The 24,031-nt window shown below is 35.0% G+C and overlaps 1 protein-coding gene across 1 annotated transcript in view; it reads left to right on the forward strand.

Moving 5' to 3' along the window:
- The window catches only part of LOC141400713 (uncharacterized), a 231,097-nt gene that overhangs the window by 171,355 nt on the left and 35,711 nt on the right, over positions 1-24,031 (forward strand). Inside the window, exon 2 of the mRNA XM_073980157.1 lies at positions 17,399-17,635. Coding sequence (XP_073836258.1) covers positions 17,399-17,635 — 237 coding nt within the window. The remainder of the gene's footprint in view (positions 1-17,398; positions 17,636-24,031) is intronic.

Here is a 24,031-nt window from a genome sequence, read left to right on the forward strand (position 1 = left end):
CACACACTCAGCCGCGCAGAGATGCGGCAACTCTATGCGGCTGAATGTGTGCTGAAACACGATTTTCGTATGCTTTGACTTTAGACTTAAAGCCGGAAGAACATGCAACTTAATGAATTAAGCTAGAAATCCTCTTATGTGACGAGGCCTTTAGAAATACCAAATACCAAATTTCAACAATTTCGTTCAGATAATGTGGCTAAAACCTTTGAAACGCCGAAAATAGCAGGCGGGTCCTATAAGTGCCATATAATAACGTATACCGAAACCGACAATTCCCTGCATGAATTTTACCCACTTCTGCAGGAAAGTGTGCCTTAAACCCTGAAAATACCGGAAATCAAGCGGTACCCTTACATAGTGGCTATATCAAAACGAGGACCTGCACTGGCGAGTTTCAATTTTCAGCCATTTCGGTGTCCTAATGAGGCTAATCCTATTAAAATACCGAAAATCGGGAGGTACCCTTTTATGAGAGCTATATCAAAAGGTGGACCTGTGCTGGCGAATTTTTGGGGAACAGTTTTGTAGCCACAAGGAAGACTTAATATCAGGATGTACCGTTATATCGGGGTTATATCAAAACATGAACCGGCGAATTTCTGGGGAAAAGTTTTGTGGTCTCAAAGAAGACTTAATAACAATTTTTAGCCATTCCGGCTTAAACCTTCAAAATACCAAAAATCGGGAGGTACAGGTATATCATTACAATGTCAAATATGGGTCATATCGGCCCGTTCCTTCGTGTACCTCCCACACAAAAGTTAAAAAATTTTCGCTAAACTGGTGCGCATGATAACTCTCGAACAGAGCAACCGATTTGATACCCGTAAGTATGTATATGGATCAGGATCGTTCTCCCACACAAAATTGTTCGTACAATTGCAGCAGGTTATCCTCGCGTCGCCTCTATCCTCCACCATGGTATGCAGGGCATATTAACTTTGTTTTTCCGTTTGCAAAGCTTTGCAATAATTATTTTCGACCAGGATGAAATTCTGAGTCGATATAGCCATGTCTGTTTTTGTAATCACTCTAGCGCCCGCAATAACCCTATATTTTTCCGGCAAGTGTCTTTTTTCCATAGACAAGTCAAGTTCGAAGATGTGTTATATCGGCGCACGTTTTGGTATATACCCCATATAACTGTACCTCCCCATTTTCGATATATTGAGGGCTTTAACTACAGCCTTTACGTTTGAGGTTCCCATTGGACACAAAACTTCTAGGTGCATATTTTGCTATAGCCCCCATATAACGGTACCTCCCGATATTCGGTATTTTGCAGATTTTGGCTACATTTGTTGACCGCATTAACTTTAATTTGATATTTGAGATTCCCAGTGACCAAAAAACTTCTCCATAAAAAAATTGTCACTATAAGTCCATGTTTTGGTGTAGCCCCATATAACGGTAACTTCCGATTTTCGGAATTTTGAACTTTGACATTTTTGACATTTGATATTTAAGGTTCTTAGTTCCACCACGCCTAAAACAGAAATTGTCAACAAAGTCCATGTTTCGATACAACCCCCATATAACGGTACCTCCCGATTTCGGCATTTTGAGGATTTTAGCTACGAACTAGCTGTAATTTGACATTAGAGGTTCTCAGTGGGCACGAAACTTCTTCACTAAAAATTGTCAACATAGGTCCATGTTTTGGTATAGCCCCCATATAACGCTACCTCCCGATTTTCGGTATTTTGAGGATTTTAGCTACAATTTTCAACCGAAATTGCTGTAATTTCACATTTAATGTTCCCAGTGGTTACGAAACTTCGCCACCAAAAATTGTCAACATAGGTCCATGTTTTGGTGTAGTCCCCATATAACGGTACTCCCGATTTTTGAAGATTTTAGCTAAAAATGTTAACCAAACTATCTGTAATTTGAAATTTGAGGTTCCCATTGGACACAAAACTTCTCCATCAAAAAAAAAATTACAAAAATATGTAGGTCTATTTTTTGGTATAACCCCCATATAACGGTACCTCCCGATTTCAAGTATTTTTAGGATTTTTTGGCCGAAATACCCGTAATGTGACATTTGAGGTTATCAGTGGTCATGAAGCTTCACCACCAACAATTGTCCATAAAAAAATTACCAAAATATTGTCAATCCCACGGCAGCGGGTTCTTACGTACCGGATTGACCCGAAACCAAAAGTGTTTCGGCCAGCGGCTGCCAACCCAGCATTATATGCTGCTACAACAACAACAACCAAAATATGTAGTTCTATTTTTTGGTATAACCCCCATATAACGGTACCTCCCGATTTCAAGTATTTTTAGGATTTTTTGCCGAAATACCCGTAATTTGACATTTGAGGTTATCAGTGGTCATGAAACTTCACCACCAACAATTATCAACGTAGGTCCATGTACTGGTCCAGTCCCCATATAACGCTAACTCCCGATTTTGGGTTTTTTGAGGATTTTACGTAAATTTTCAGACCGAATTAGCTTTAATTTGGCATTTAGTATTCCTAGTGGTCAAAACACATACCCATTACAAATTGGAGACATATGCAGATCCACATTTTGGAATGGCCCCATGTAACGGTACCTCTCGACTTCAGGTATTTTAAAGTTATTATCGACTTTTTTCATTGGCTGCAATTTTGGTTCCCAGTGGCCAAATTGGCTGTAATTTGACAGTTAGGGTACATCCCGTATTTTGAGGATTTTAGGTACATTTGCAGACTGAATTAGCGGTAATTTGACATTTAGGATTTTATAGTAGTCAAAACACTTATCCACTAGAAATTGTGGACATATGTAGATCCATATTTTGAAATAGCCCCATGTAACGGTACATCTCGAAGATATTATCGACTTTTTTCATTGGCTGCAATTTTGGTTCCCAGTGGCAAAAAAACTTCTCCAGCGCTAATTACGTGTGTATCAATATTTTCGGTCTAAATTGGCTATAAGTTGACAATTGGGGTTCCCAGTGATCCAAAAACCTCTGCACCAAAAATTGTGTACATGCACGCAGAGAAAAAATATTTTTCGTTTTTGTTGGAACAAAAATATCTGTTTTGGTTCCAAAAATGTATTTGTTTTGTTCAAACATTGTAATCCAAATCCAAAAATACCATCTTTTGTTCCAAACATAGAAAACAAAAACAACTTTCGAATTTCCGCAATATTGTAAAAATCGTTAACAATACCGATTGTAGGAACTATCATAATCTAATTTTGTTTACAAAAAGTATTGTCAACCCAGAAAACCAGCCCAGAAATTTTTGATTTGAGTGCATATACTTCTCATATACACTTTTCACATAACTTGGATATAAATGTCGCGTATAATATTGTAAGCATTGATGAACACAATACATGGTTTGCTGCATTGGCTGACAACAAAGACAAACAAAAAGCCACAAGCACCCACCACAACATAAGGAATAATTAAACGCCATAACAAACTCCGGTATAACACCAAACCTCAAAGCACAATGAAGATAGAAGAATGAAACAAAACAGAAACAAATAAAAACAACAGTCTCATTGTTGGTATACATACACACAAAAACAAAGGTAAAGGCATCATGTCATACAAACAAAACTCACCATAATTGTTTTTTTCAACACGGCACCGAATAGCGAGAGAAGAGAAAAAATTTTCGAAGAAAAGAGAGAACTATTGTCCAGTTGACAAAAACTATTTTTGGATTTAACAAAACCCAATTGTTGGAATCACAATACTACATTTGGAATTTAACAATATCTTTACAATACATATTTTGCTCTTCGAATATTGTTGGATCAATCATATTTTTTTCCCTGCGTGTGGGTCCAGGAATACGGTACCTATCGATTGCACGTATTGGGAAGTGTTTCGACCCAATTATGTAGTTTTTACTTAGTATTTGCGTTTCCAGTGGTCAAAAAACAAAAACACCACAGCGACCTAAATTTGCTGTAGTTGATAATTAGGATTCCCGGCGGACAAAAAACTTCCTATTATTTCGTTTTAGTTCATAATATTTCATTGTGGAGGGCATAACAAGTTTGACCGGGTCGAACTTAACACTTTTAGTATATACAATTTTCCGGGAAATACCGGTATAGACATCAGGATTTCGGAAATTAAAAAGTTAGCAGGAAATGTGAAAATTCCCGGGACCTCCCAATTTTCAGCATTTTAATGTTTTAACCTAATTACCCCACCGAAATAACTGTTATTTGGTATTTAGTCTTCGCTTGGTCTGTAAATGGTATCTCACTATTTCGAGAATTAGTAAGGTCTTAGCAACATTATCCACCCGAAATAGCTGGAATTTCGTCTGAAGTTTTCGTTGTTGAATAAAAACATTCCCGTAGAGAATGGTTGGTACAGGTCCATGTTTTGATATACTAGCCATAGAACGGTGCCTCCCGAAATCTTTTAGCTGAAGGAATCATGCTATCCCAATATTCCAAAGATTATGCATAGTTTTCAGAGGTCTTTCTTATGTAACTTAAAAAAGTTAAACACACATTCTTCGAAGGACATAGCTTTGAAGTACTCGATGATCATTTATAAAAAATAGCTTTCGATAGTGTGACTGTAGTCATAAAAAGGAGTTAGTATCCCCTAAACCCATATCGTCGCAAGACAAGTTTTATACCCTCAGTAATTATGTTAACGAGGGTATATAGACTTTCATACGGGCAAAATGTGCCTCATCAAAATAATGATTTTAGACCCCAAGTATGAATGGACGAAATCCGTTTCAGACAAATTGGCTGGCTAGTGCTCACGATAACTCTCGAACGGATCAACCGATTCGGTCCAAAATTTGGCGTTCGTAATATTTTGCCCAAACTTAAGTTCGAAGATGGGTCATATCGGTCCGCGACTTCCGGTAACTCCCCCACAAAAGTTCGAAAATGTTCGGAAATTTTGTGCGCACGATAACTCTTTAAGGCAGTAACCGATTCAGTCCGTACTTTGCACATCGTGGAATTTCTAACAGACTTAGATGAGGTTCCAACACGGACTCAATCGGTCCACACCTTCGGGTTCCTCGCACACAAAAATTCGGAAAAGTTAAGTTTAGGACCAGCTCACGAATCGCTTTGATTTTTGTTGCAACAACTTGTATTCACTGCCCTCCATACGACGGTACAATTTTTATCAGGGGCAAGCCTATACTTCCTGACGAGATAGTCTGAAAGGTGAAAAAACCCCTATGACACCGTGTGTAGAGGTTGGAGCGTAAGATAACTCTCGAACCGATCTGCCGTTTCGGCCCAAAATGTGGCCTTCGTAATATTTTGTGCAAACTTAGTTTAAGTTCGAAGATAAGCCATATCGGTCCACTCCTTCAGGTACCTCCCTTACAAAAGTTGACGAATTTTCAGAAAAATTGTGCGCACGATAACTCTTGATGGGAGTGACCGATTTGGTCCATAATTTACACATCTTAATTTATCTACCAGGTATAGATCAGGTTGGAATATGGACTATATTTGTCCACTCCATCGGGTACTTCCAACACAAAATTTCGGATAAGTTCACTTTAAGACCTGCTCTCGAATCACATTGATTTTTCATCATTTGATTTTTGTTGAAGCAACTTGTATTCACTGTACCTTTACGATGGCACAGGTTTTTTCAAGGGTAAGCAAATACTTTCTAAAAAAAAGTTGTAAAAATCCATATGGCACCATATGTAGGTGCTGGAGCGCACTATAGCACTCGAACTGGTCAACGCATTTGGTCCGAAATTTGGCCTCCGGTCCACAACTTCCAGTACTTCCCCCCAAAATTTACAAAACTTAACTAAAATGGTATGCACGATGCCTTTTCTTGAACAGGGTAATCAATTTGGTCCAAACTTTGGATCTTCTAATATTTTGTCCAAATTTCATTTGGAAATTTATACCGATGCTATTGATTGTGGTCTTGTTTACAGCGATATTATGCTTTCCGTGGACAAGCCCATGCTTCCTGGTCCAAATGTTATATTATGACCCACTGAAATGATTAGTGGGTGCGATATCTATCGAAAAGATATGACTCATAATGGACTATGTCGGTCCATTCCTTCAAATACAACTTTAATCCTATTCCGCATTTTTCTCTGTAAGTTCAAATGTTTCAAAAAGGGCCACAAAATTCTGAAAAGACCCTAAATACATTTGATCTGTCCGCAGATGAAAGTTTCAATTCACTTAGGCTGAGGGTATATCTCTGTCGGCAAAACCGACTGATAATTTTTTACCTTTTTTTATTTATTTTTCAAGAAAAAATCTTATTTAGGGTAACATGGATCCACTGATGTCAAAAATCTACTTCAAAAAATTCCGATTTTTCGATTTCCCGGAAAATGGTGTTTGAAATTTCGAACACCGGCTCTTATCCTATATGTATAGAAGTTTTTGCTGTTTTATTGATTTATTTTACCATTTTTATATGAAACCAGTAAGGAAAGTATCAAAGTCGGGCGGGGCCGACTATATGATACCCTACACCACTGTGAATATGTAAAATATAAATCGGAGCTATATCCAGATCTTAACAGATTTCGATATAATTTGGCACATTTATTTCCAGACCGAATTCAGTCATACATTTCCAATTTCATCGAAATCGGACATATATAGCGTATGTGGCACAAAAGATACGTGAAATCGGCCGAAAACATATGTAGGAGCTATATCTAAATCTGAACCGATTTCGATATAATTTGGCACACTTATTTGTAGACCGAATTCAGTCACACAAGCAAAATTTTATCAAAATTGGATGTATATAGCGTGTTTGGTGCATCAAATACGCCAAATCGGGCGAAAATATATATGAGAGCTATATCCAAATCTGAACTGATTTTCACCAAAAGCAATAGCGTTCTTCCTATTGCTAAAAAATTGCAGTCCCCAATTTTCAGCTGAATCGGACAAAAAATGCGGCCTCTAGCCTGCGAACAAAAATACATGGACAGACAGACGGACGGACATGCATAAATCGACTCAGAAAGTGATTCTATGTATATCCCTCAAAGGAACTATATGTCTATCTCGCTTCCTTTTGCACGTTACATACAAATGCACAAAGACATAATACCCCTTACCACATAGTGGTGTAGGGTATAAAAATGGTTGAAGATTGGTATTGAGTCTTCTTTGGGCCTACAAAACTTTTCCCAGTAGAACGGTACCGCCCGATTTTTCGGAGCTTTTTCTTCAGGCATTTAGATGCATTATCCTACAGAAATGACTGTAATATAATACACACATATGTAGTCTTCACGTTTCATATAGCCTCCGTAGAACAGTACCTCCTGATTTTAGGGATTTTCAGGATTTTAGCCGCAATATTCTCCAGAAATAGCTTAAATTTAGTATTTAGTCTTTCATTTGTGATTTTACTGTTCGAAAAATCGAACACCAAGTACGAAATGGGTTAAAGGGAATTTTGATAATTGAAAAGCTTATTTACAGGGGTAATGGTGTAGGGTATCATACAGTGAGCCCCGAAAATAGATTTTGCTCACCTGTTTTAATATACCGACGTTATGATTCGTAAAAATCTATAAAAATCCTCAATTGTGAAAAAAGCGCCAAATATTCTATAATACAGGTTTACCCGGGAGAGATTTTTTTATTTTTAAGCCTTGCAACAAATGTATAGATTTTCTTGTGGCTTTGGGTACCCATACAAAGAAGACGTGAAGACATATCTTGATAATATTTATTGTGTTTTAAAGTGTGGATATTTCCATTATTTAGAACTGAAGTAACTTTGAATTCATTGCATTGGTCCCGTCCATATTGTTTAGTTATTGATGAGGACGGCGCTACATAATATTCTTTTCAAAAGACAAAAGTCCGTTACAATTTCTATATCGTCAACATTCTAACTAAAAGCCGCATTAAGATTTACATGATTATTCCAAGCCCTTAGTGGTCGACTGTATGACAACGAATCATAGTTACTGAACTGCGAATAGAAACTTCTATACTACTACAAATAGCATTTGTTTGCAAGACATAAACTACACACATACTAACAAACAGTACTTGGCTACATTTCAATGTACAAATGAACACAATAACTCGATTTTATCAAAAGACTAATTTATCAACATACATATGTTACAGTTCCCAAGGCTTTTGGGCTGAACGTGAGTATTTGCAATCACAAACTCTTTCTCTCTTCCCATCTAAACTCCATTGAACGAAAAAAACATTTTGTAGAAGAAAACCTGATGAAATTTGCTACAACAGTTTTCTTCTTTTACTACCTGGAAATGCGAATTTAAACTTTTCAGAGGCAATGCTGCGGTGCACAGCTGACTCTGCGTGTTTGTATTAAATGAAATTTTATTTTAGTCATTTTTCTTTTTTCTATTCATATGTCGAAAATTGGTTTCCAAATACAAACTCTCTGTGTATATACAAAGAGCTAGTGGAGAAATGTACAAAGAAAATGAACATATGGAAGGGAAATTACCACATAATTCCATACGATGATCTGCTGATACAGGTAGGTTGTGACTACTTTGTATCTGCAGTGCTGCTGCAATGTCTGCTACATTTGACGGATGGATGATTATCATCAACGACAGTAGGAAGACATCAGCCGTGTTGTTGGTTAGTTAGATAGACACTATTCCACACCACATCAACCACAAAACCAACTCCCTAACCCATTGCTGTCTGTGCAGATGATGATGATGTTAATGATGCCGATAATGTTGACTACAACAATAATAATGCGATGCTATTAATTATTCTCTCAACATTTCAGGAAATGATCAGTAAATAAAGATGTAAATGAATTTCTCTTTGGTAAATTAAAATGTTATAGCAATTCAATTTTTTGGGGGGGTTTTATTTTGGTGTCATAATTTATTAGGTGCTGAATAATGTTAATAAGTAGAAATAAATGTTTTGTTTTTAGTGTAGGATTAGAAAAAAAAACCGAGCTGAAAATAAATGAGAATTGTATGTTTCTCTCAAAAAGAATTTTGAACTATGTATTATTTAGGGCATACAGAAATAAGGTCCCAAGAAATTAAACCCCAAACGAAAGTGAAAATGGACCCCAATTTTTAGGGTTTAGGTTTTTATATTGCGATCATTTTTCAAATTGTTTTTTCAATTTGAAAATGACAGCAATAAAAAAAAAAACAAACAAAAACGCTCCAAACTAAGAAATTTGGCCCCAAAAAACAAAAATATGGTATTTATGACCCAAAATTTCATTGGGGCCAAAATTCATGTTCGAATATCAACCCAAACACCAAAATACAAAAAGGCCCAAAATTATCCTTTTACGCCCTAAAACATCTATTCAATAAAATTTGGGTTTAAATGAAGCAATAAACTTGGGTTCTAATTGCAGAAAAGTTTTTTAAAATATTCGTTTAATTGTTTTTAATAAAGCCGAACATAACTCCCAAAATTATTTTGGAACTTAGTCCAACAATAGATGCGGACATAACTCTAAAAAATTGTTGGGATTCCGCCGACGTAACTATCAAAAACTAGTAAGAACGGCGTCAAGTTCGGCCGGGCCGAATTTTGTTTAGCCTCTGCTATGAGCAGTATTCAAGTAAAATGGAGCCAATGGAAAACTAAATATCAATTTTCAGCTATTTCATTGGGAAATTGAGGTCACAAACTTCAAAATACCGAAAATCGGGTGATACCGTTCTATGAGGGCTATATGCAGACATGGACATATACCAACAAATTTCAGGTGAAAACTTGTATAGCCCAAACGAAGATTAAATTTAAAATTTCAGCCATTTCGGTGGGATATTGAACCTTCAAAATAATGAAAATCGGGAGGCACCCTTATGTAGAGGTGGACTTATACCAACAAATTTCAGGTAGGAAGTTTTATACCCCCAAAGAAGACTGCATATCAAATTTAAGCTATTTCGGAGGTATGTATATTGAGACCACAACCTTCAAAATACCAAAAATCGAGAGGTACCGTCCTATAGGGCCCATATAAAGGCATGGTCATATACCAAGAAATTTTAGGTGAAAAGTTCATTACTCCCAACAAAGAATAAATACAAAATGTCAGCCATTCCCGTGGGATATAGAGGCCACAACCTTCAAAATACCGAAAATGGGGGGGGGGGGGGGTTACCGCCCTATGGGGCCTATAAGGTGTAGACCAATACCAACAAATTTCGGGTGGAAAGTTTAATACTCTCAATGAAGACTAAATACTAAATGTCACCCATTTCGATAGGATATTGAGGCCACAACCTTCAAAATACCGAAAGTCGGGATGTACCGTTCTATGGGGTCTATATGAAGGCGTGGGCCTATACCAACAAATTTCAGGTGGAAAGTTTAATGCACTCAACGAAGACTAAATACTAAATGTCAGCCATTTCGAAGGGATATTGAGGCCACAACCTTCAAAATACCGAAAATCGGGAGTTACCGTTCTATAGGGGCTATATGAGCGGGTGGACCCATACCAACAAAATTCTGAGGAAAAGTTTTATACCCCCAACGAAGACTATGTACCAAATTTCAGCCATTTCGGTGTGATAATGAATAATGAATCGGGTGGTACCGTTTTATGGGAGCTATATCAAAACGTGGACCGATATAGTCCATTTGCAAAACCAAACATCCCAAGAGTAATAGAAACTTCTATACCAATTTACAAAGCTCTATCTTAAAAATTACGAGATGTATCTTGATTTCATCAGACGGACGGACGGACAGACGGTCATGGTTATATCGAATTAGATTTTTACCCTGATCAAGAATATATATTATAGGGTCTCTGATGAATATTTCGATGTGTTACAAACAGAATGACAAATTTAATTATATCCTCCATGTTATGGTGGAGTGTATAAAAAAGGAAGATAATTCGCTGTGAAATTGAGCGTTCGGAGCGTTCCAATGTTGTTGTCTTGTCTACAATTTTGGTCTTAGTATTGGATTTAAAATCACAATGCCTTGGCTGTTATAGACCAAAATATCAAAAAAAGGGACATTTTCGACTTTTTTACCATGAAAATTGAGTTTTTTCTAAGTAATATGTTCAGAGAAATTCTACAGTTGTAGCGTACTGTACTTCTGAAAATAAGACAAAATTTCAAATAGTTTACGAAATATAAGCCCAAGGAAATTTGCAAATTTTCAAAAAAAAAAAAAACGAAAAATTACACAGTAAAATTCGGATATAGCGAACAAATTCTTAGATATTTCAAAAACAGTTCCGATCGACCGCACATAATCTTCTGATAGAATTTATTATGAAAAAACATCAATAAAATATATTTGGTTACCGCAGATAAAAACGGTAGAATATGGTCCTAAATAATATATAAAAAGCGAAAGCTTCTGGAGATGTTAAATATTATAGTTACAAATTTATTTTGTTCAGAGACTTAGGAGACTTTTAGGAGATTTTGACTCAGTATGGAATAAATTTTAATTAAGAGTCTAAAAGTTTAACAAATAATTTCTACCTATAATATCTAATTTTGTAACGTAATTTTCTTAACAAAGTATTTTACTTAGATACATAGTTTGTTCTAGGACTTACAAGGAAATTTTGTGTAGAATATTTCTTCTTTTAACATCTTTCGCCTAGATCTAAATTTCATGTTACTTTCATGCATCAACTCGAAAAAAGAACAAAACAAATTTATTCAAAAAATATTTGGGTGTTTTGTTGGCAAATTTGATGTATATATTTTCTTGATATACCTATATTGGAATTACATATTTAATTTATTCGGCGACTTATATTGAAATTTGATGGAGAATATTTTTGTCTTTGATTTCTTCTATCTAGAATGAAGTTTTGTGGGACAAAACTTAATAAACTCAGATAAAGTACAACATTTACCCTAAAACGTGATTTCACTTTTGGCATATTCCTGGCGTTTAGGTACGATTTAGAGTTTTACTGTATTCGGGGATCTATAGTAAAATTTTATGACAAATAATTTTGTAGAATATTTTGATCTGATACTATCATACTTTAAAGGGTTTCTTAAACGTTTTTGAAAAAAGGGACCAAAAAGACTCGTTTAGCGATAGAAAGATACTCCGCATTGTTGTCAGTAAGATTGCCATAGACACTTCATACCTAAAATTCAAGGATTCCATGGAATCTGATGTCGAATATTTCAAAACCAGTAGAAATGGCGCAAATTGTCACGCCTATTTAGGCTACTTCCCGACGTAAACTTTCAAAAGGCTGATACACGTGTCTTCTTTTTTTGTAATTATTTTTTGTGTTGTACAGTATAATGAACTAAAAAACTGATCCGCCAAAAGGTTTTTATAAACTTTGATATGTTTGAAATATTGATTCGCGAAGAGATCTTTATGAATATTGTTTTTTTTAAGGGCCAAAAAAATCACGCAATCATGATCCCTAGCTAGAACGTATTTCGGACACAATTAACAAAAATGTTGACCACAGCACGTCTGTGCATATTAACAACACATGGTGAATATTTTTTTAGAAAATGTCTTTTTAGTTCAAATCTGATGCTTTTTTGTCTTACATATTTCCTTCACCAAACAAAAATCAAAAAAATATATTTTTTTTGCAAGAAGGGCACCTTCAAAAAAGTGATATAACTTAAAAACGCAACAAATCTCGCCTTGGTAATTATGTAGTTGATTCAGAACACTTTGCTTAAAATATTCCCGCTGGTAGAATTTCAGAAAAATTTCGACAATTTTGTAAAAGTCTAAAATATAGAAATATAATTTTGTTAAAAAAATGTTCTAAGGTTGTATTCTATATGACAATTTTTTCCGCAGTAACAAACATTTTAAAGAAAATTATATATTAAAACAGAAAGTACACACCACCACCATTCTACTAAATATCCTATATCAGCAAAAATGACTAAAATCGTCTTTTCCATTTCAAAAAAATCAAAAAAAAATGTTGATACTACATCTATGATTTTTGGTACATAGATTAAGAAAAAAATCGTCATTCCAAATCTGTTTTCGTTACCAACATTGATTGTTGCGCGCAAAAGATATGACCGTTTTAATTATGCTAATTAGAAAAAATTCTAAAAAAATCGCGGCTTAATATAGTAAGCTGTTATATCCAATTGTCGTTAACTGAATTCGCACCCTTTGAGAATATGCAAAAAAAAAAATTCAAAAAGTTTCAATGGATTCCCGAAAAATTAAATTTTTTAAATAATTTCACGTGTTTACAAACATATTTTTGAAACAGTAGCGCTTATACTTACAAAAAAATATATAAAAAAATTATAGCAGCATCCAGACATTGCACGATGGGGCCAATGACAGGTTTTTGAGGCAACAAATCACTGGGACAAGCTAGACCTTCCAAATTTTGTATAGATGTTTATAATGGGCTTAGAAACTAATATGCCAAATTTGGTTCATATCGGTTCATATATACATATAGCTCCCGTATATATGTTCGCCCGATTTGAAGCAATTGATGGGCCAAACACGCAAATTCTTCCCAATTTTTATGCGATTTGGAAAATACCACGGAATTAGGACTACAAATAAGTTTGCCAAGTTATATTGAAATCGGTTCAGATTTTGATATTGCTCCCATATATATGTTCGCCCGATTTCAGGCAAATGAATGACCAAGCATGCAAATTCCTTCAAATTACAATAAAATTTGGAAAATGTTACGGAATTTGGACTACAAATCATTTTGTCAAGTTATATTGAAATCGGTTCAGATATAGATATAGCTCCCCTATATACATATGCTCAAATTTCATGGTTTTGTCTGTGGTTTGTTACAAGTTAATAAAAAGAGGTTCCAAATTTAGTAAAGATCGGCTAAGATTCCGCCACAAAAGCCAAAGTTTGTCTGCGATATCTTTGGAATTATATATTATTATATACGTATATTAAATTTTTCCGAAATCCAATTGATAACATTAATGGGTTTCCGATTATTCTCCAACCAAAACATAAAAATGTCAATATTTTAACAACATATGAAATCAGATTATTATGAAAAGGCGCAGATAGGCGCAGCTAATTTTTTCACAAAATGATAGTACACATTAATACCTTTCACCACATATATATAATATCCTAGATCTACCTAGATCTCAAAAGTTATACTCCAGAGAAAACATGGATAACAAAGCAAAATATTCCAAAAAAAGACATCACATCTTAACTCAAAAATACATTTACCACACATAACATTTTTATTATTTGTTAACACTATCTTATTTTACATACCCATTGAAAAGCTTTCCATGTTTAAAAAATATAAAAATATTGAAATGTTCTTTTTGGCACCTAAAATGCTTTCACTACTTATTTATAATGAATGTCGGAAACTGATGCGTATGAAAATATGTCACCATTGCCAGATCAGTATGTCGCTATGTGATGTTACCAGATTGATTTATTTTTTTATTTTTAGTGATTCAGAGTGTTGGCAATCGAAATCCGTTATTACTTTTTTCAAATTGTTCACTTCAAAAATTGACTTTTTGCCTCGAAAACCTGCTATTGGCCCCATCGTGCATTGTGAGGAATAAAATGAAACTTAAGTCGTGAAGTTTGGAGCTATAGTATTCGTGTTATTTGCAAAAATACAATGAAAATGTGACGAAAAAAAAATAAAAATTATGTTATTCTAATTTTATTTTTTTATGGTTTTATAGGAAATGTTGAAGAAAAAATGATTGAGTTCTTCGTCATTTTCGTCCAAATTTCACGCAATAATGAAGATATTCCGTTGCAACAACTTTTTCACTTATAATTTTCCTATTGGCGAATATTTTTAGAACATTATATTAAATCACAAGAAATTCCAATTGTGGCATAACATTAAAATAATGTTATATTGAATATTACAACATTTGAAACGCATAGAAACCGCGTAATAGTGGAAATCACAAGATGCGCATCCGATTTTCCAAAACAGCGAATCAATCCCTCTTGTTTGATATACACTTCGTGAAATTCCATTTGACGACCACGATGTAGCATTAGTTGCATGTTAGGGTGCAAAAAACAGTAAAATGCCCATAATTTCCACGAAGTACATTTGCATTTTATGCGCATCCGATTTCAATGATCACCATTAAAAAATACATCATCCTATGTCATTTCAATGCGATCCATCAAGAACCGTGGATGTAGCATCGCACTCAGTTTTTAGAAAAAATCTATTATATCTCCGGATTCGCGAACGTTTTTCAATATCTGTTTTCGCACATTTTAAATATACGTTTCGCTCTATTTATCTAAGTAGGAATAACACATCTAAAACGCGTCTAAATACGCGATATTTTCAAAAATATTTTTTGCATATTTTCGAAATTTGAGGGGTATCATATCCGCCGATCTAGTGGATGGATTTAGACGCGCAAAGGCTTGTTAGATTCAGAACGTAAAAAAACTAAATTCACGCGGGTTTCCACTGAAATCGAAAGGCATTTGTAAGTTTTGAATCAAAAAAACTGATTTTTAAAAAAAAATTACGCACAAAAATTTCGACTTTAAGCTGAGATTGTTGTGAACCTTTGAAGGCTACACGCCCGAGTTATACATCAAAAAATGCGTAATCGCGAGTACTATAATCTCACAATCAGTTTTTAAACGAGTACAGTTGCGCATTCCGATTAGAGCAAAAATTAAAAAAACCCAATTTTTCAGTCTTCAAAATGTCAGCATCCGTTTGAGATTGATGCGGTGGTTATATTAAACAATCATACATTAGAAACTTCATCTCTGAAGAGTATTCTTTAACTTCTTTTTTGAAAATTATACTCTACATTATATTGTAAAGCTTAGCTTGACTTAAAAAACTCGTTTCCTTCAACGATTTTTTTTCTATTTTTTTCATTAATATGACCACAGCTTCCGCTCAAATTATAATTTTAAGAAATCCATCGGTGAATCGTGCTAAAACAGTTTATTTTACCTAAATGTGTTCAAAAGTTATGGTATATTACAATAATTCGCGAGATACAATACCCCATACCTCAGTTTCAACAGAAGTAAATTTTCTACAAAAAGGCCGATATATGTATTTGCCCAGCAAAATTTTCGATGCCAAAGATGTCATTCAATCATGGGTGGAAGCGATCTGGCATGTCATCTTTTTAGCATCTTCACCGATGAATTTTATACCCAGCAAAATGTTCGATGCCAAGGATGCTATTGAATCATGGGTGCAAGTTATCTGGCATGTCATCTTTTTAGCATTTTCACTCATGAATTTTATATGAGCGTGACCACCGTAAGATGACCTTCATTTTCGGATCTTAAGATGATATTCATTGTCGGATCCTAAGCATGTCATTTTGACCAATGCTTTGACATGTCATTTTCACCAACACTTTGGCATGACATTTTCATGTCTTGTTTGGAAAATGGAAAATTCTGGAAATTTCTAGTTCGTGAACCTACATTTAATTTGTAATTTTGTTATTTTATAACAAAAATTATGGAAATGTATACTCTTTTGTAGTGATGTCGCTACTTCTAGGGATGTACAAATCGACTTGTTTTTTTTTTTTTGTAGTGATCTGTACAAATGATTCAAATGCTAATGAAAAGATCGGATCTTTCACGACTTCCTTTGCATGGGTTTAAATGCTAATGAAAAGATCGGATCTTTCACGACTTGCTTTGAACCAATGCAAAATATGCCATGAAATCACGTCATCGCATAGAACCCCTTCCTTCAAATTTTGCTGGGTAGGAGCGTGGACCCCAAACGATGCTATTCATTTTTAGATCCAAAGCATGCCATTTACACCAATGCTTTGACATGTCATTTTCACCAATGCTTTGGCATGTCATTTCCACCAATGCTTTGGCATGTCATTTTCACCAACCCTTTGCAAAGACATTTTGATTACGACGAAAGTTTTAACAACGTTGGTTGTAATTTCGAGTCTCCGAAAACATCAAGCCTATTGTAAAAAAGATCGAATCTTTCACGACTTCCTTTGAACCAATGCAAAAGATGCCATGAAATCACGTCATCGCATAGAACCTCTTTCTTCAAATGTTACTGGGTGGTCATCACCAAACTCTTACAAATAGCGTTTAAATTCTGCTCTGAGTTTTAATCTTTTTTAATATTTTTTATTTTGCGTTCGAAATTTGGATTTTGACTTCCAATTATACCGCGAGTTTGGAATATTTTTGAAAACAAATTGCACATCCATAGAATTTGACATGTTCTCTCTTCGAATCAAATTAAAAAACTCGCGTTATTATGAATGCAAAAATCGACTTTTTGCCTAAAAACCTGTCCAAATTACCTATAATGCACCCTAATGTAGGTATAACAGAACTAACTTTTTAGTAATTTTTCATGTATTAAAGAAGAAGAAGAAATTCAAAATATCTAACTCTCCCACTTTCACTCTTACAATTATTAACTCCATTTCCTTTCTTCGTTTCTTTACAGGATTGCAATTTCTATGATGCTGATAATGACGACGATATACAATTTGAATATCACGATTTAAAAACAAATCGACAGCAGCATCAGACAGCGCAACAACTGATGATACCAACAATAATGACAACAAATGCAGTAAATCAGCAACAGCTTCCCTACGATGTTGTCAGCGACAATGCCACAAATGTGGAAGCTGTTATTCTGCAGAATCAAGTGGATACCTTGCATTGGCAATTAAAACAGGTACGTACGTAATGGAGCGGATACAAATAAAATGATCAAAGAAAAACAATAAACAACACATTGGTGGCTACTGTGCAGAGCTCAATTGAGCGGCAACCAAGGTACGCTTCATGAAACGAAAGACTTAAGTCACAAACCTGAAGCATAAAAACAACTACATATATATGTATGTATGTACATTGTACATTGTACATTGTACAATTGATGTCAACCTGCCTTGGTGTGCTGATAGCCCGGCAAGTTACATTGGCCAGCTTTAGATTTTTACTCCGAGTTAGAATGATACCAGTTTTCATGGCTTTGGTTTTTGCTGCCATACATCCCCATGTTTGGATTTGTAGTTTTTGTTGTACTTGATATTATTCTATTTTTTCTACTTCTCAAACACGGATATAATTAGTACATCAGCCACTATATCAACACATTTTCTGTCGCATATGTGGAATATTAGTTAGCTTTTTCTTCGTTGTGTTTGTTGTGTTTGTGTGTGAAAGCCAAGTTATGTGTTCTCATATCATGTTCTGCATATTTTTCTCACGGCTAATCTGTCATTAATTATGGTTCTGGTTTGTCATAGTTTTTCTTCTTCTGCTTCTTCTTCCTTTTCATAGCGTTTTTGGCTTCTTACATGAAATATGGATTTCTTGTGAGGTTTCAACATTCAACTTTGGTAAAGTAATTAATTTTTTTTCTAGGTCTACCTGAGACTAGATTAATGTATCTATCCTCTTATTATTCTAACTTTGGTATTTACGCAGAATATGATTATTTTTTGTGTTTGCAGGGCAATATCGTGATTATTTTATATTAATTACATTTGGGTTAATAACATTTTTGTGTTGTTTACTTTAGTGGGATTCAAATGTACAACTTTGTGATAATAACCCAAATCTAACCTTGCTATGGAAATTAAACATAATTGCTAATTATGTTTATAAGGAAGTAGTTGTATTTTCTAGCATAAATATGTGTTGTATTCTTATACTATTATAAAATTGTATTTTTTCACCCACGCTGCTATGTAACTGAGTTACTATAGAACAGCTACTTCAGTCCAACTACTTTGTGTTTCACTGTGATAATAATGATTTTATGTTTTCTGTATTATTGGAGTAGTTCATACACACATATGTATGCTCCCACAAACATTTCAAAAGGGACAAGGGAGAATTCTCCAATATCAATGAGTGCACCTCGATTCATATTAGATCAATGATATTGGACCTACCTTTTTATCGCTGAGTCCAAATGGCATGTCTTACGACAACACTAGTAGAGAGAGAGTGGCATCATCTAAATGTTGGTCGGTACAGATCCACTTTTTGATGTAGCCCCATAGACCATGTCTTCCTACTTTCGGCATTTTAAATGTTTTAACCACATTATTTAACCGACATGGCTGAATTAGTTTGTAATTTGCAGTAGTTTGTAACAAAAGGAAACGATATAGACCCATAGTTCCTTTTAGGGATATACATAGAATCACTTTCTGTCCGTCTGTCCATGCATTTTTGTAAACAAAGTACAGGTCGCATTTATTGTCCGATTCGCATGAAAATTGGGGAAGACAGTTTTTTTGCCAAAGGACGAACGCTATTTATTTTGGTAAAAATCGGATCAGATTTGGATATAGCCCCCATATATATTTTCGCCCGATTTAAGGCATTTGGTGCACGAAACACGCTATATATGTCCGATTTCAATTAAATTTGGAATGTGCGACGGTACTTAGTCTAGAAATAAGTGTGCCAAATTATGTAGAAATCTGTTCTGATTTGGATATAGCTCCCATATATATTCTCGGCCGATTTTAGGTATTTGGTGCACGAAACACGCTATATATGTCCGATTTCAATTAAATTTGGAATGTGCGGCGGTATTTAGCCTAGAAATAGGTGTGCCAAATTATATAGAAATCGGTTCTGATTTGGATATAGCTCCCATATATATTTTATATTTTTATATTTTACGCTATATATGTCCAATTTTTATGAAATTTGGACTATGTGACCGAATTTGGTCTACAAATAAATGTGAAAAATTCTCTGAAAGAGTAAAACATTCTAAAATATATGACAACACCAAATACGAACTAGCATTTAAATCGAATAACACAGTCAACAGTTTATTCAGCAAATTGAAAAACAAAATAAATGACGAGGATAAATCCAATGTAGTATATCGCATTAATTGCAAGGGCGACAATACCAACATATGCCAAAAGGTATATATTAAAGACCAGAACATCATCACATAAATCTGACCATAAATCCCGGAACAAACCCCTGGAGCAAAAAACTGTGCTAGCGGCGCACTGCACCCTCACAGGACACGTCCCTGATTTCGATGACGTCAAAATATTAGCTCAAGAGAAAAACTATCACAAACGCTTCACTCTCGAGATGCTACACATAATCAACACACCTACAAACAAACGATTAAACTATAAAACAGACACTGACAATTGCGCTTAAAGTTACAGACACTTAGTAAATAAATACAGATTCACAAAACTTTAGTTAAAGAAAGTGTTTTGGGCAGTAAACATCCATTACTTCCTTTAAGTAAGTTTTTATTTTTATTCCTCTTAAGCAAACCTTTTGTAATGTTCAATTATTGTAGTTCCCTAAAGATGATTGGAGACTCCAATCGAAATATTGGAAATAAAGAAAACTTGAAAACATAGAACATCAAGTCTTTTTATTAAAAAAGCCTGTAGCCGAACAATACTAAAACAAAAGAAATGTGAAAAATTATATCGAAATCTGTTCTGATTTGGATTTGGCTCCCATATATATTTTAAATATTCACAGTGGTGTAGGGTATTATATAGTAGGCCCTGCCCGACTTTGATCCTTTCCTTACTGTTTGTGTTTAATTTTGATATAGAGGGTTCTTAGCTTGAAAGGTAAACGATACCGCCCGATGTGGAGTCTTTTAAATGATTTTTCCACTGAAGTGGAACTTCGCATTTTGGATTCAAAATGGTAGAAAACATCGATGTATCATTGGTATTAAACATTGTTTAAAAGAAAATTATATTCTTCAGTTATCATATTCCAATTCTCCTAGGAATAATCCTTGACTTGGTGGAGGTAAAAATCCAATTCACGGTGGAGGGTATAACAAGTTTGGCGCGAACGAACTTAATGTCATTCTTACTTGTTTAATCTTTATAAATAAAAAACCGATGAGCACGCCCACTCTTTTCAGTACATAAGTTTTTCAAAACTACTGAACCTGATTTCATGAAATTTTCAGAAAATGCTCAGGAATGTTTGAATGAGGTTCAAAATGCTATATATTTGTAGGCGAATTCGGGGGCTTATTGTTTTATAATCGTTATATTTGCTTAATTTATGAGTGAATCGGCTTGCAAAGAATGGTGTCTTGCAGTGTTTGCGCCGCCCATCAAATGTTCTTTCTTGTTACCTGAAGTCCTAAAGAACTTGTCCACGGAAAACATAATATCGCTGTAAACAGGACCACAACGAACAGCATCGGTATACATTTCCAAAGAATCTTCGAACAGACCCTAAACTGCACTTAGACACAAATGATAAACTTTTGTGGCAGAGGTACCCTAAGGAGAGGACCGATATGGGCCATTTTAGATGTTAAACTAAGTTTGGACCAAATTGGTTGCCCCAAATTGTATTGCCCATCATCGAATTGAAACTAAGTTTGCACGAAATATGACGAAGGCCAAATTTTGGACCAAATCGGTTGATCAGTCCGAGAGTTATAGTGCTCTCCAGCCACTACATATGGTGCTATAGGGATTTTACACCTTTCAGGCTGTTTTGTAAGAAGTATGGTCTTGCATCTGATACAACTTTTACCGTCGTGATTGAGGCAGCGAATGCAAGTTGATTCAACCAATATCAAAGTGATTCCGGCGCAGGTCTTAAAGTGAACTTATCCGAAATTTTGTGTGGGAAGTACCCGAAGGAGTGGACAAATATAATTCATATTTGAATCTGATATATATATCTGGTAGATATATTAGGATGTGTAATAGTGCGCACAATTTTTCCGAACATTTTTGAATTTTTGTGGGGGGGGGAGGTACCTGAAAGTGTGGACCGATATGGCTTATCTTCGAACTTAAACAAAGTTTGGACGAAATATGACGAAGGCTAAATTTTGGACTGAATCGGCAGATCCGTTCGACAATTATCTTGCGCTCCAACCACTATACACTGTGTCATAGGTTTTTTTATACCTTTCAGGCTGTTTTCTCAGGAAGTATGAATTTTCCCATGATAAAACTTGTACCGTCATATAAGGGACAAATTATTAGCGATTCGAAAGCAGGTCCAAACCTGAATTTCACGATGTGCAAAGTACGAACCAAACCAGTTACTTTCTACAAGAGTTATCGTGCACACAAATCTTTCGAAAATTTTCGAACTTTTGTGGGCGAGGTACTAGAAGGAGTGGACCGATATAACCCATCTTCGAAGTTAAACTAAGTTAGGACAAAATATTACGAAAGCCAAATTTTGAACCGAATCGGTTGATCCGTCCGAGAGTTATCGTGCGCTCCAGCCAGTCGGACAGACAGACGGACATGGCTGAACCAACTCCAAATTGTCTGAAACGGATTCGTACAAACCATTATTTCGATGAGGCACATTTTGCCCGTACGAAATGCTGAGGGTATAAAAATTTACGTTTTTTTAATTCTGTTTCCCATACTAATTATCGTTTTTTAATTTTTTTCTTTTGCAAGTTTTTGTATTTTTTAGTTTGTTTGTTGTTTGACCTTTTTAATAGATTGGAACATATGAAAAACTCAAAAATACTAATATTTTAATTTAAAATATGAAAAAAACATTGGTGCCGTTTTTGTTGGGATAGCTGTTGCAATTTTGTTTTTCAAAATAGTCTGGCTTAATACCATCGTTGTTGTTTTAATATTTAAAAACAACGTATTTTTTAGTGAAAAAAAATTGTTGGCATTATTCGCCAAGGGGTTATTTTTTAAATAAATTCAACGTTATCACAGTTGAGAAGGTTTAACTTGTTTTGCAAACACCTTTGTTGTGGTTATATTAGAGTGCCAAAGAAAAACTTCTAATGGAGTTTGTTTTGTTGGTCACCCTTATATTTGGAGCCGAGAATTAAAGTTTTTGTTGAAGAAGTTATTGAAAAATAACTTTGGTGGAGAATATTCACAAACAAAAAACAAGGGAACTGATGAGGTTCTGTGGCGAGAATCGAAACTATAGTCTTCCCTGCCTTACCCCTTGGCGAAAAATGCCAAATTTTCTCCACTAATAAATTTATTGTTTTAAAATATAAAACAACAACTATGGGATTAAGCCAGACTATTTTGAAGAACAAAATATGGAAAAACTCAAAATTTTAATTTTGACCTTGAATTCCTCAGCAACTACTAAACCGAAGTTGGTTGTTTTTGATGAATCGGCAATTTGAAAGTGAAAAATTATGAAAATATCTCTCGCTACCCGTGCAAAAGTCTCAGGAAATGTCTCCAACATTACTCTGAGGGGTATTTATGCCACCGCACTGTGGCCAGTTTCCCAAGAAACTGGTCAAAAATCGAAAAAAAAATAAAGATTGACACTAAATAATTTTAAATGTTGTTTAAATGTTGTTTAAATGTTGTCCCCTGCGTTTAGTTATGAAACAAAAAAGTGTTAAAATATGGCCCTGCCTGATTATTTGTATACCCATAATTTGTCATTCCGTTTGTAACACATTGAATTATTCGTCGGAGACCCTATAAAATATATATATTCTGGATCAACATAAGCTTCTAAGTCGATAAAAGCATGAAGGTTTTTTCTCAATATGCAACCGAAATGGCTGAAATTTGGTATATAGTTTTCGTTGTCCACGTCTTCACTTCTTTTGAAGGTTGCAGTATCAATATCCCACCGAAATGGCTGAAATCTGGTATTTAATCTTCGTTGGTGGTATACAACTTTCCACCTGAAATTTGTTGGTATAAGTCCACCTCTTTATTTAACCCCCATAAAACGGTAATTCCTTATTTTCGATATTTTGAAAGTTGTATCCAACCGAAATGGCTGCAATTTGGTATTTAATCTTCGCCAGGGGGTGCAAAACATTATAACAGGCAAAAAAACATCCCTTGCAAAAATCAGACAGTATAGGTCCACTTCTTTATATGGTCCCAATAGAACTGTACCTTCCGATTTTCGATATTTTGATGGTTGTGGCGTCCATGTCCAACCGAAATGGCTGAGATTTAGTATTTAGTCTTCGGGCAGTTTACAATATAGTCCCAGAAATGTGTTGGTATATGTCCACATTTTCATACAGCCTCCATAGAAGGGTACATCCCGATTTTCGTTGTTTTGATGGTTGTTGATGTTGGGTACCACCGTGGTGCAATGGTATGCA

Source organism: Musca autumnalis, unplaced genomic scaffold, assembly GCF_047663935.1.
Source record: "Musca autumnalis isolate F117 unplaced genomic scaffold, ASM4766393v1 scaffold_4, whole genome shotgun sequence".
NCBI classification, from domain to species: Eukaryota; Metazoa; Arthropoda; class Insecta; order Diptera; family Muscidae; genus Musca; species Musca autumnalis.